The 13534-nt window shown below is 44.6% G+C and overlaps 1 protein-coding gene across 5 annotated transcripts; it reads right to left on the minus strand.

The window, feature by feature from the left end:
• Positions 1–1203: 1203 nt before the first annotated feature.
• On the minus strand, positions 1204–12915 carry EXD2 (exonuclease 3'-5' domain containing 2). 5 transcript variants are annotated; one of them, XM_075103113.1, is made up of 9 exons: positions 12837–12915; positions 11280–11686; positions 10094–10350; positions 8929–9055; positions 7796–8121; positions 5435–5541; positions 5083–5218; positions 3837–4193; positions 1204–2687 (listed from the first exon to the last, which is right to left on the minus strand). In XM_075103113.1, exons 2-9 carry the CDS (start codon positions 11616–11618, stop codon positions 2471–2473), a joined length of 1866 nt encoding a protein of 621 aa, XP_074959214.1. In that variant the 5' UTR covers positions 11619–11686; positions 12837–12915; the 3' UTR covers positions 1204–2470. The 5 variants fall into 5 exon arrangements, with proteins under 5 accessions (XP_074959214.1, XP_074959217.1, XP_074959216.1 ...); XM_075103116.1 differs by having other exon boundaries at positions 11280–11421; positions 12772–12846; XM_075103115.1 differs by having other exon boundaries at positions 12772–12846.
• Positions 12916–13534: the final 619 nt, after the last annotated feature.

Raw genomic sequence — 13534 nt, forward strand, 5'->3', positions numbered from 1 at the left:
CTGGAAAGGAAAACTCAAGAGGGTGAGGCCCAGATGTTACTGTAAGGAATAAGGGACTTAAAAGGTCAGGGTGAGACGCAGAGAAATAAGAGAAAAAGCAAGCATGCAAAAAAGCAAAAAAGAGCTTCAATAGTGGTAGGCCTGGTAAAAGAGCAAATTTTTACTGAATGTTAACAATTAGCAATGAAAACATACTAGAAAGTTTTAGCTATAGACCGGCAGAAAATTTCAAACCATAATAATATTAAAAAAATCTATTTCTGCACAATAAATATACCACTTCCCCTCCTCTTTCAGGTTGATTTAAAATGATACAAGTTAAGGATATCTTACACAACAAAGAACCTTAGTTAAGAAAAGATTAATGAAGGAATTTTTCCTTGCAAATTTCCATTTCTGAACAAGTGATTTGGAAAAAAAAAAACCCACAAAACTCTTCAATGATACCACTGACTCCTTAAATTTAGAGGACCTGTAGTCCAAATCTTGTCTCAACATCATCATCTTGTCTCAACAAACGGAAAAGACAGCAACCCTGTGGTCAGCCCATCGGTTCCATTAAACAAGGACAGCTTTATCAAGAGTTCCTGCATCAGAACAAAGGGAGAAAACCAAAGCAGAGTGAAGAAGTGAGATGGGGACCTTGTACTCCTGATTGCTGAAAAGGAGTTTCTCGGCCAGGCAAACAGCTCTCACCACACTGATCAGACGCATTAAAGACAGGAGATAGCACTATCAGAACACATGCTCAAAATGCTTTTCAGAGAAATAGTTATAGCCAAGCTGCTGCTGTAGACAGGAGGTTCTTGCTGAGATTACAATCAGCTGCGTGAATGAGCACAGAGACAGAGCATATTTGGGTAGATCAGTTTTTGTTAAGACCTGTCAGTGGTACAGGAAAGGAATAAAATTGCCCTTATAATGAAAATGGTCTCATTTGCAGCTCTGTGATAAGTAGTATTCATCACGAATCTTTGATTACTTGTGCTCAGGCTGCTACTGCAGCTCCTCTGGGATGGCATTAATGTACCATTTCTCCATGGCTCCTACTTATCTCAAACAGTCTCTGTTACAAACAGGTTTTTCACCCCTGGCCTGTGAAATTTCCTGAATTATCTGATAAGGGAGAGTTTCAGCCACAATCACAGCAGGTCCATGGTTCTGCCCAAATATTATAATAAAATACAGGTCAACTGCACTATACACAGTAGCGTGAAGCATGATTTCAGGGTTTTACTGAAACTTCTTTACAGAGACGTATAAAAGTTGAGCATAGCTTCATCATTTGGGAGAAGCACACTCATCTCACACAATCAAAATCATCTAAAGCAATTTCACAGAAAGGGGTATGTATTTTAAAAAAGTTATATTTATCTAAGGTCTAGAACCAGGCAAAAAAACAGGAATATTTAAGGAAGTCAGACAGCAGCACATTTTAAAAAACAGTAACAATTAGCACACGCTAGCTTATATTTTCAAAGCATTTTACAAAAACACAAATTAATTAAGCCCCACAACACCCTTGTGAGATAGATTAAGTATTATTAGTCTCATTTTAGAGACAGGGAAACAGGCATGGAAAGAGTATGACCTGCTCACAACCACACAGATCAAATCCAGGAACAGAACACCAGATTCTCCAGTTTTCTGCCACATGTGGTCTGATCTGTTAAAAGATGCTGGTCTTTAAATAAAATTTTTTTCCTCTCATTCCTTTTAAGACACCTGACCCCATTTCAGCCTGATGATAAACAAGTGGAAGTCATGATAAACAAGTGGAAGTAGGAAATAACATTTTTTTATAGACTGTGTGTTGCTGGAAGATGTTTAAGAAAAGACTTGATGTGGGTGCTTCCATACTGCTAGTGTCAGAGTGTGTCACTTCTCATCAGGCACCTGCTACCAGGAAACTCACTGAGGCCTATACTGCGATGCTGATATAGCTCAGAAGCTGCAAAAAAAAGGTAAGGTTTCTTGCCACTTCCAAACAAGGAATCTCTCTCTGGCAGGGAGTCTTCTCTGAGAAGAACGCATATGAGTACAACTGCAGTGAAAGCAAAGACTTTTATCAGGAGACTCTCAAGGTTCAGCTAAGGGTGCAGATGTATCTGTTCAAAAACCTGGCAATGTTCATATATTGTGCTCTGTGTTAAGAGAGATGGTCTGGAGGCATCAGTCATCCTAGGGGGTAGAGAATAACTCTCCATAGTCAGTTTGAAAAGACCAGTTCCCTTAGCATATCACTCTTGCACCAAACTAGTCAGTGACAGACTAGGATTAAAAATTCCAAACCACTTGAAAATTCAAGTCAACAGATTTAACTCTATAAAATGCCAAATCTGGCAGATCCACTGCTGCCTGTTTGCAAACCCAGGCCTAGATGTTAGGGGAGACATAGAAATAAAAACAGTCCTTCCACCTTCAGTTACATATGTCCATTAGACACTACCTAGAGTCGAGGAAGTTAGTCTCATGACAGCTCAATCTGAAGATCCTCCCCATACTTTCGGATCAGCTTCAAGTGGTTATGGTCCACTGACCATTGCTCTGGGAGATGCTTGGGCTGCATGCTGTCCAAGAAATGCTGCCGCCAGCGTCTCTCTAACTGCATAAGGGAGCGCAGGCCTCCTTTAGCAAAACACTGCACCACCTTCAGTCCATGTGGTATGTAGCTCTCGTTGCAGATCCTGCCAGGACAGAAGCAGAATTTATTTTCACACCAGTCCGCTGTCAGACTTTAGACCAGTCTGCAATGAACAGCAAGACACCGAAGATACTTTCAACTGCAGAGTTTAATTACAGACACATGGTAAGCTAACCAGGAGGGAGAGTTTTAAGCTTTGCTTCAATGACAGATTGCTCTCTGGAACACAGTTACGCTGGGAAGCTGATTTCTTTGAACTGAGAAAGTGTTCTTTTTTTATAGCAATTCTAAACAAAGCTCTCAAGGACCATTAAAAGCTCCTCAGGAGACAGACTGCAAATTTCTCACAGTAAGAACATATGACACTCCAGAGCCCTGATCCTGCCACTGAATTCCCTGCCTGGATAGGTTCTGAGTTACATTAGCATATTACAAACCACAGTGAGCCTAACAAGGAGAAAATACTGACTTCATGCAGACAGAGACCAGAAACTAGTTAAGATATTTGAGGAGGCTTTGAGAAAGAGGGAGAGGAGACTTCTGATATTATTGTCTTTCAGTCTTCCTCCCTGATCTGTCCTTCAAAAGAAGTATAAAATAGTGGAGGGGAAGATGGAGAGCAAGAATGGAAGATAGATGGAAGGGAAAGGGAAAGAGGGGAAGAAACAAGAGCTGCAATTCACAGACCACTGCTGGGTTGAGGGGAGAAGGCAGTAGACAGAAACAAAAACACAGTAAGAAATGCAGAGTGTGCTTGTCTGTTTAGAGACTTAAGCTACAGCAGAGACAATTATCTTCTTATCCTTGCTTTCTAGTTAAATGTATCAAACTACTATAAATCCAGACTCTGCAGGCTTATAAAAGTGATGAAGTTACACTTTCAGAGGCTCATTTTTCCTGTGCAGATCAACTTCTAGTTGTCTCAAATTCAGACATTCCTTAACTTGACATGATTATTTTAGGTAAGATACATGAAAATCCCAAGGAGACCAGCAACAGGTTTTGTCTTACTTTCATTAAAAAGCTGGGGGGTGGGGGGGTGGAATTCAGCATGTGTGATCCTCAGCTCTGCAAATCCTGGATTTTCTTTTATTTTGCTGCAGTAATATTTATCCAAGGCTCTGTGTGTAGACAGTTTTTTGTTGAACATATGTGCCAACATAAATGACTAAAATGTTACAGCTTGTTATACCTGGTTTCCAGACCAGCTGCTTCCTGGAGCATCTCTGGGGTGACTGCCTCTGTGTTAAAGAAGTCCTTGATGCTTTGCAGAAGTTCTGCCCTTCGGGGGTCAGGCAGGCTGTCTGCATTCAGCAGAGCTCGTGCACCCGAGCGCACTTGCCTGCGCAGAGGGTCCTCTAGCAGACGCACGCCTTCCTCGGAGCCCATGGGGGCACCAAACTCCTCAGCCAGCTGCTGCTTGAGATGGTTGTCATAGTAATTGGAGATGGCATGGCAGGACGTGCAGAGCAGCAGAACGTCATGAGAGTTGTGGTCCTTCATCTGGATGGGGAAGTGTCTTCGGTATTCATGAGGAACAATGTTCTTCCTAAGGAAGACAAACCAGCCAGCTCATTACATTTGCCTGGAGCTACTGTTTATCAGTTCCTCCTCTTTCTGGCCTACAAAGGGTCAACCAATACTAAAAGTACAGGAAAACAAAGATCACCAGGGTCAAAACCCTCAGTGCAGCAATAGGTTCTGCAACTTCTTTTTACTTGTACTTCTCTCCACAGGTTTTCTGCATTTGTCTTTTTAGTCCCCTTCCAAAAATTCAGTGCTTTCAACTAAAAAAAACCAACCAGACAAACAAACAAAAGTGATTCATTCTGTCCTGTTTTTGGCTGGGATAGAGCTAATTTTCTTCCTAGTAGCTGGTATAGTGCTGTGTTTTGCATTTCATATGAGAATAATGTTGATAACACACCGATGTTTTAGTTGTTGCTTAGAGTAAAAAAAAATTAAAGCAATGCACTATGAGAAGCATAGCTCTTCACTAAACAGTAACAGCTGCAAAGACAAAAATCTCACCCTTTGTGACCTCGTGGGCTTCAGGCTCACCTAAACCTTTCAAGAATATAAGAATTAAGTAGTGGAAGGAATAGTACTGCTATTTTCAGAAGGGCATGCCATCAGAACAGTGTGTGCTGGCATACTGCTGCCCACTGTGAAACTGCAGCACATACATGTTGCATACATGTTTTTCTCTCCAAGGACCGATACCTCCTATCTCTGGAAGAACAGGGAAGGTTGGCCTGTTCAACATCAAACTTACCAAGACATATACAACTACAGAGCATTCAAACAGTGATAGCACATCCAGGATGCGAACAAGCTTGATGTTTCAGGCTACTAACCAAGCTTCTGGATGTCAAACTAGATCCAGTCCTCAGTCCTGTTTTAAAAGATGCATTTTTCTCCTATCCCACTAAACTCACCGGATATAGGACTCTCGCTTGCCACATACAACACACAGGTTCTCTTTAATAGTCAGATAATAATCAACTTGAGACTCAGGACGTCCTGAAGGCTCAAAGCGCAGCTTCACAATGAATGGCTCTGTGCTAACTAGCTCTGAAAGAGTAAAGGCAAATAAAGAATATTCAAGAGAAATTTTTAATTGAAAGCTAAAATAACAATGCTAAAACATAGGAGTCACCCTAGTGAATCCCAAACAGCATTTCCAATAAGAAAGGATACCAAAAATTTATGCCCAGTTATCTAAGAAACAAGGCAAAAAAACCCAAAAGCTCTGTATTTCAAATACCAACAGAAAACTGGTATGCTCACCTCCAATCCTCTTGTCCAGATACCACTGAGCCTTCTTGCGATCACAAGTGCACAGGGGCTGTCCGTCTGGTGCGTGCAGGAAGCAGTTGTCATACAGTGGAGATTTTCTGTGAAACAGCAGCATTACAGCAACTATAATATCATACCACAAAAACACAGCTCACTATAGCCACTCGTTCCACACTGCAATTCATGCAGCCTCCTCCAAATCACAGGAGTGTCCCTAAACACACATTGAAGGCTGCTGAGCACTGCACAGGCTGCTGCTAAGGGAAGCAGAACATCTAAAAATTTACCTGGGGTTCACCAGCTGACTGTAAGGTATCATTGCTCTCCTGCTGCCAACAGAATTGTAACTCTGAATCTCAGTTTTCAATAAATGCCATTGATGATGACAGCATTTAAAAAAAATACATTAGAAAACAAAAGGGAATCAGAGTCAAGAAGGATGATGAGCTAAGTAAGCTAAAAGAGACTGTCAACTTACAGGCAAGCCCATATTTTAATGTTTTATTAAGACAACTTTTCTAAAACTTAGTGTAAACAGCAATTACTTCATTCATCCAAGAGAAATACTACAAAAAAGCTCTTGAAGCCCTCCCTGGGAACCCAAAGATGTGAGTCAATGGGAACAAGGAAGCTGAGCTGAGGCCCTCCGAAACACACGCACTTGAACTTAGCCAGTGGCAAAAAGTCCTGCTTGAGCAGCCCCCGGTGGTTTGTGGCAGCGTGTGGAAGGGCTCTGTTTTGCAGAAAACATTCCCTTACTCTGCCAACCTCCTTCAAACAAACTGAAGAGCAGAGCAGGCTGGGCTTGGGGAACACCTGGGAAGAACTGGTCAAGGATACAGACTTGCCACAATATGCTGTGGAAATGTTTCCTTTCTTTCCAGCAAGATCACTGAGCAGAGCTAAAAAGCTTGATTCACAGGCTATGTAATTGACAAAAGGATGTCTTCTGAGGTCCATGGGGGAAAAAAACCCAGCAAAACAGTAGGTCTTCTTCCACGGAACATCAGCAGTTCAGCTCAAAACGCCATGATAATTCAAGTACTGTGCAACTCTAAATGAATAAACATTAAAACTAAACAGGCTTAAAGAAAGGAAGAGTGGAAAAGGACTTCTGAGATCACATCCAGTCTTATTACAGACCAGAGCCAGACTGCTGGAGATATTGTGAAAAAAAGTGAGTGTACAGATTGCTCATGAAGTGGAGCATGGTTAAAACCAATAAAGAAACAAACAAACACAGGAGATCTCAATTTAGCTTGGACTGCAATTTTGTTTAAATTTTAATCCTCCCATGAGGTACAGTCCTTCTGTTTTGTATGACACAGGCTCCAACTGGAAAAAAAGAAATCTGAAGGGACTTACTGTGTACAACACAATACTGTTAATGACTGCTAATGAAACCAATGTTATTGGCTGCATTAATGTCTTCATTGCCAATCCAATAAACTTGAAAAGCAGGAAACAAATACTAAAATTACTGGTTTTCTTTCCAGATGGTGATTACAGACAATTTTAGTTCCTACATCCATGTGATTAATTTTATTAGATTGTATCTGAACAAAACCAAACATACTAGCTCTCCACAACTTCCACTGCACTGAGCTTAAGGAGACTTCTCCAACTTGGTTTGATTTAAAAACAACTGAACTTTCATTAGCAAAAGGCCATAAGTATTTAGGATTTGCTCCACAAAAATTGCCTGTGGGACAGGGATCCTGAATCCAGCAACATCTGCCCCTGCAAGGCAAAAGTAGTACCATTCCCTCCTCTCTCTCCCTGGCCGACACAGAAGCGTAATGCTTTGACGCTGCCACAGACTTTTCCTTCCTGTGCCCTCTGGCACCTCACATAACCTCTCTCACCCCTCCTAACCTTAGCTTTCAGCTCTGCTCAGTACCCTGACATCTCTGCGGCCACAGTGACCTGGGGCAGCACAGTACAAACAGCAGTCCATGAGGCAGATCCTGCTCACGGGACAAGCTCTATGCAGTTGCCACCTTCTCCCTGGAGGAGACACAGCACAGCTGTTTGGGCAGTAAATGCCACGTGGACAGCCAACTGCCTCCTGCTGGGCCTCTGCTCTCCAGCTAATGTCTCCATAGGGGAAGGAAGGGCAAAAGCTGAAGACAACCCCTCAACCTGCTCATGACCTAGTACAGATCCAAGTGCTGCCCCTACTTTCAACACTACTAGAGGGAAATGCAGAAAACAGAAACAGGATCTGGCTCCCATGACTGTTAGGTCCTTTCCTAGCTCATCTTATCCACTTTGTTTAATGAGTAGAGCATGAGGTGTCATTCAAAGTTTTCCACCTGTGGCACAAGGAGTAAAATGTGCTCATAGACTAACCTTGCAGAATATCCCACACCCAGAGGCTTTCGCTTCTGCCTCCGAGGATCTCTCACTTGCTGACTGCCAGAGAGCTGGCCGTTCATCGAAGATCTCCGATTCCTTGTTTTCTGAGGGGAATGTCCCTCTCCACTCTTCTCCTCTCCTGCGTTGCCACTCCTTCTTCCTCTAAATGGGACATCCACCAAGCCCCGGCATTTACCCAGAGCTTTTTCCCAAGCAGCAATAGAGTTTTCACCTTCGGATGTAGCAGAGAGGCTGGCAAATCCCAGCAAATGGAGGAACAGAGCCACTGAGACCTGGGCATCCCTAGCAGCATAGAGAACCTGCAGAAAAGTATAGACATTGAGATACTGACAAACAGCAAACACTGCCAAACATTATCAGTCTTTAACACTTCCTACAGTAAAGCCAGAAGCTGGATTTATTTTCTTTTGAAGTTCATGCAAAGTTCTGGCATCTGAGTGACACTTTCATAACACCACCACATCCCACGTTTTTAGGATCAGACTTGAAATACTCATGGGACTGCAAGGGACTGAAAAAAATTCAGGTCAGCCAGGCCTCAGACACCCTTCTGCCCCACCAAGCCCTCCCTAACTAAAAAAAAAAGAAAAACCAAACCAAAACCAAACCCTCCCTTTTGATACACTGTCTACAAATATTCAGCATGGTTATTTATCCTGTCACTCCCTCTACCGGTCATTGATTTTGTAGATACCTGCAGCATAACTGTAAAGAAAGTGATCAATCAGGGAAATCATAATGGTCTAAAGATAGTGAACAAGGTTTCCAGGGTCTCTTTCTTATATTGCACTGACTGCTATAGATTGAAGGAAAGAAAATAATAAAGTGAGGGTTTGGGTGCACAAACACTTCTTCAAGGGATCTTGCCTTATAGACCTTTCAGGATTAAAGGAAAACAAGGGTCAAGAATCCAGGGAGAGTAACAGAAAATTATCTCCATGGAAAAAGAGCAAATGCGGGCAAAGAGTCTGAAATTAACTTTAGACCACAGTCACATACAAGGCTTTGAAGCAAAACTCAAAGAAAGCTCAGATCTCCCTATTGCAATATCTCTTCTGTACTAAGAAGGTTCCTTTTCCTCCCAAAACACTAATTTGAAGACACACCTGATCTTGTGTCAGTTCTTCTGCCTCCCAGTTGCTGCAACGCACATGAGGAGACTTGTCAAGCGAGCAGTTCAGGACTTTTTCAGCTAAAGACTTAAGGCTAAGGCAGCTGTGAAGTAGATCCTTCCTTCAGTTTAACAAAGAAAGTGAAACAAACATTAAAAACAAAACAATACACCCATGTAAATTTTGATGGTCTCACATGCCCCGAACCTACCAGAATATAATGTACATGATGCATGACTCCCACTCAAGCAGCATACAGCTGCCTGTCAGCTTTACAGGCCCTCTCCCTCCCCTCCCCTAAAGTGTCCTTTCTAGATTTAGTAATTATCTGGTGCCTGCAATATAGAAAACAGGCAAGGCTGGGAGTTGGTAACATTTAAGGCTGAAGCGTTTGGCCCTGAACTACCCACTTCTGAAATGAAGAGGTCTATCATAGAGTGATGGACCGCTTGCCGCAGGGATTCATGAGGAGCATGAGAGCCAGGAATGACTCAGAGGAACCCTGGCCACTAGAGACAATTAGTCCATCCTCATTGATAAAAAGGCACTGTCAGGTCAGCAAATCCACGCCCCAGATGACTAACAAGACACCCAGGCATACATATATTGTACGTGAAGAATATTCCCAAGTAAAACATTTTATTTTAGGATGAATGAAGGATGAGAAAATGACATCATGATTGTAACCTTTTAATGGAAGCATTGTTATTAGAAGAGAAAATTAGAGCTAGTGTATTTTAGTAATTTTCAAGAAAACCTGTAATTCAACAGTTCCAATTAAGTGCTCCTGGCACATTTATCCCATACTTCTAGGCAGTGTATTCAAACATCTGCTGACATGGCGATCATTCTCACTGTGCCTGGACTTCTTGCAAGCTGAAGTATGATACTCAGAAAAGTCCATATCGGTGTTGCACGAGAAGACTAACAGGCACAATGAGCATATGAAATCTTTATGAAGATTTCATTTCCCTTAAGACCACAGCACAGAAGCATGACATGTCCTTGGGCTGCAGCTGCCAATGCCCATGCTCTAAAACCACCCTGAGAACTCCAGACCTACCTGCCTGGTATCATTCAGCATATGCAAATTACTTTAAAAATATTTCCAACTCAAATGATGCCTCAAACAGAGCTTCCTCTGTCTTCAGACACTCACCGCTGTCTCATGGCTAAATACCGGAGATCCACACTCCCTTTGACTGGAAGACTATAATCATGAAGTAACTTGCAAGCATCTTCCCAGCACCCTACCCCAACTTTCAACACAGCGCTATCCGCCATGATGTCCAACAGGGTCTTTGGGATGGTGTGTCCACTGGCAACAAGCCTGGGCAACCGAACAAGAACGCAGAGACCACTGGAAGAAGCCATCTGTAGAAGGGACACAGGATTTGCTTTTCCCTCCACAGATACCTGAAATAACGACAAAAATCGGAGTCTGGGTTACAGTATTATTAGCAATACTGGAGCTGGAACAAATTCTAAAAAACGCCACTGAACACAGGAAACACCTATCAGTTTATACAGTCAAGTATTGTAACGTGTCTCTCAAATGTTACTGCAAATTTTGTGATCTGTTTCACAGTATTACTGTCCCCAAGCTGCTGTTTGCCACGCTCCTACAAGAGAAACTGTCCCCCTTTCACCCTTCCCCCTCACAGCTGAGCTGGGGGAAGCAATCAGACACATTTCTTAACCCACATCGGTACAAAGCCATCCACTACATAAAAGTTTATGGCAAACACATTGTTTAGCTGTGGCTTATATCAATGACTGTGGGGTGAAAAAATTTCCAGCCAAAATGATGGAGAAGCCAGACTTTATAAATTAATCAAAGCCTGTTTTGAGAGTTCACACAAGCAAACATACAAGCGGAAGATGAACTTTCGCTTTCTGGTAGTCCCAGTGAGTTATATCTACACACCAGTGTTCCCCTCCTTTTTGGGTTTATTATTCTGAAGAAATTGTTTCTTAAGTATGTAGCTGGATTAAAAACAGTGTAAATCCAGGCTACTTCTAGTCAATCACCTTTAAAGAGATATCATACAAAACATATAATGCTATATTTAGCCAAACAATTATCACTATGTTTAGTATAGTCGATTTATCACAGGAGTTCAGTAAACAAATACAACTAGTGAATTAAGAACTTATAGTCAACACACTTAAACGTGAGAACGATCAAAATTAGCAGCTACTTCACTGCCGTCATGACAGATAATCACACAGGCAGTTTCAAGAGTCAGTCCTGTAGTATCCATTTAAGCAAAGGATCACTCAACGTTCAATGATTTCCCGCTGCAATTTGCAATCTAAAGGAAAGGCGTTTCTTGATCACTCACCCACTCACAATCAACTCCAAGCACTGGCCACTTCTCCAGCTCCTTCTTCAGCAAGGGTTCAACACAATCCCACTCCTCCTGCTCTGAAACTATCACTATGTCTGCACCAAGGGTCCTCTCTACCCAAGAAAAGGTGGAAGATCTGAAGAAGGAAAGTACCTCCTTATCCTCTGCCTTTATCAGTTTCTCATCTCCCGAGTTTAAAACTGCTTCCTCTTGCTGACTACTACAGCATGCTTTTCCTTTCCGACGCTGGGCTGCTTTCCACAAAACCAGGCCCCCCACAGCAACACCCAGCAGGGCCGCCAAAGTAACTGTCACTGCTGTTTGCTTGGGCATTTTTGTATTTCCCTTCTCCCCCTTTCACTTTACCCACTCAAAATGCCATTGTAGGATTTTATCATGGCCTGCAAAGAAAAATGAGAGAGGTGGAAATTAAAGACAACTTAATGAAATGTGTTTAGAGGTATTAAATACACCCAATGGTACCATAACAAGGGTCTAGCCGCAACTTGCGATCCTGACAGAAGGGCTGGGTCCCGCTTTGATAGCGTGGGGCCCAGGGGACAGACTGCTGCAGTGGTGGGTTGGGCAGTAACAGGAGCCTGAATGCTGCTGCTGGTCACACCACCAACCACCTTAAAGGGAATTCATTGATTTTTACTGGTGCAACCGGGTGCTTCCACAAACTTTGATATTCCAAAAATAAACTAACCAGGGTTATTATCAACATCTTGTAGCTCAGTCTGGGACCAAATCAGGATAAACAAGGACAAGATGAAATTACTACAGAATAAGCATGCCCATTCATGCATTAGTAAATAAAAGGCATTGTCCATTATATTCGCATCCATAAGGTCAAAAGCTCTTCAGGCATTGAAAAGCCCTAAAGAAGCAGTACCTATTTATAAATCGCCTTCCCTCCGTCACACAAAAGCTTAACTTCCCTTCAGCAAACTGAAATCAGCCCTGCCCTGCAACCCCTCTCCCAGCCCACCGGCGCCGTCTGTGAGGGTCTGCCCTTACGCGCCCTACGACGCGAGCAGGGGGAACAGGAGCTGAGGTGCCGGTACCACTACCCCAGCCCGGCACAGCCGCCAACAGCATCCAGGGCACGGCACCGCCGCCCGCCCCGGCGCTGGCCAAGCAGCGGGTCATTTACTGTCGCTGCCCGAACGGGGCGAGAAGACCGAAAGCAAGGAGGGCCGCCCGCGCCTACGGCCTCTCCCCGCGGTGCAACACCCGCTACCTCTGTGGCACTTGGGGAGACCCCTCTTTGGGAACCGGGGAACGGCCGGAAGCTCGTCTGGTTTTGGCCATGGAGGCGGGATGGGGGCCGGCCGGGGCCCCCCTTCGCCCCGGGGGGCGGGCGGAGTTCCCCAGAGCCCGGCCTGGAAGGCCACAGCCCCACCGCACTGCGCAGCCTTGGACACCCGCCGGCGCGGCCCGCCGCCGGGATGCGCGAAACAACGCCTCCCCGCCCGGCCCCTACCACGCCACCGCCCAGCCCAGGGGCGCCCCGCCGGGGCGGCCGCTGCCGGCCGGCCCGCCCGATACCTTCGTCTCTGCGGTACGGCTGTCTCCGGCAGCGGGAACACCCCGCCGGGAGGTCGCCGCGCACACCGGGAGCCTTAGAGCGAAGGACGCTTCCTCCTTCCCGGCAGTGCGAGCGGGCGCTGGGCGCCGCCATGTTGTACGGCAGGGCCCAAACAGGCGCTAACGTACCTTCAGCCGAGGGACACCGCCTCAAAAATAATACTGTGGTATCAAATATTAATGAAAATATTGAAAAGCGAGCTCCCTGTAGAAGGTTTTTGAAGTGAAAAAGTGGGTTGCTGTTGGCCCTTAGGAAGGCTCCATGAGCCCATGGTGGCTGGCTGGTGGGAGCCCCCAGCAGCCAGAGGGTGCCACGGAGCAGGCGGGCAACATCATAGAGTGTCCTGAGTTGGAAGGGACCCTCAAGGACCATGGAGTCCAACTCCTGTACCTGCATGGGACAACCCCAAATTAACACCATGTCTCTGAGGGTGTTGTCCAAGTGCTGCTTGAACGTCGTCAGGCTTGGTGCCGTGACCACCTCCGTGGGGAGTCTGTTCCAGGGCTCCACCACCCTCTCAGTAAAGAACCTTTCCCTAATATCCTACCTAACCCTCCCCTGGCACATCTCCCTGCCATTCTCTCAGGTCCTGTCATTGGTCACCAGAGAGAAGAGATCAGCACCTGCCCTCCTCCTCCTCCTCCTACCCTTGTGAGGA

The sequence above is a fragment of the Phalacrocorax aristotelis genome, chromosome 9 (genome assembly GCF_949628215.1).
Source record: "Phalacrocorax aristotelis chromosome 9, bGulAri2.1, whole genome shotgun sequence".
Classification (NCBI taxonomy): Eukaryota; Metazoa; Chordata; class Aves; order Suliformes; family Phalacrocoracidae; genus Phalacrocorax; species Phalacrocorax aristotelis.

Bases quoted from the DNA above. Each gene is read 5' to 3' on its own strand.
- EXD2 (XM_075103113.1), bottom strand. From the start codon at position 11,618: ATGCCCAAGCAAACAGCAGTGACAGTTACTTTGGCGGCCCTGCTGGGT. The intron at 10,351-11,279 runs GTGAGTGATCAA...TCGTTATTTCAG, and splicing joins TTGGAGTTGATTGTGAGTGG to GTATCTGTGGAGGGAAAAGC. The intron at 5,542-7,795 runs GTTAGTCTATGA...GCTGTTTCACAG, and splicing joins GGTGTGGGATATTCTGCAAG to AAAATCTCCACTGTATGACA.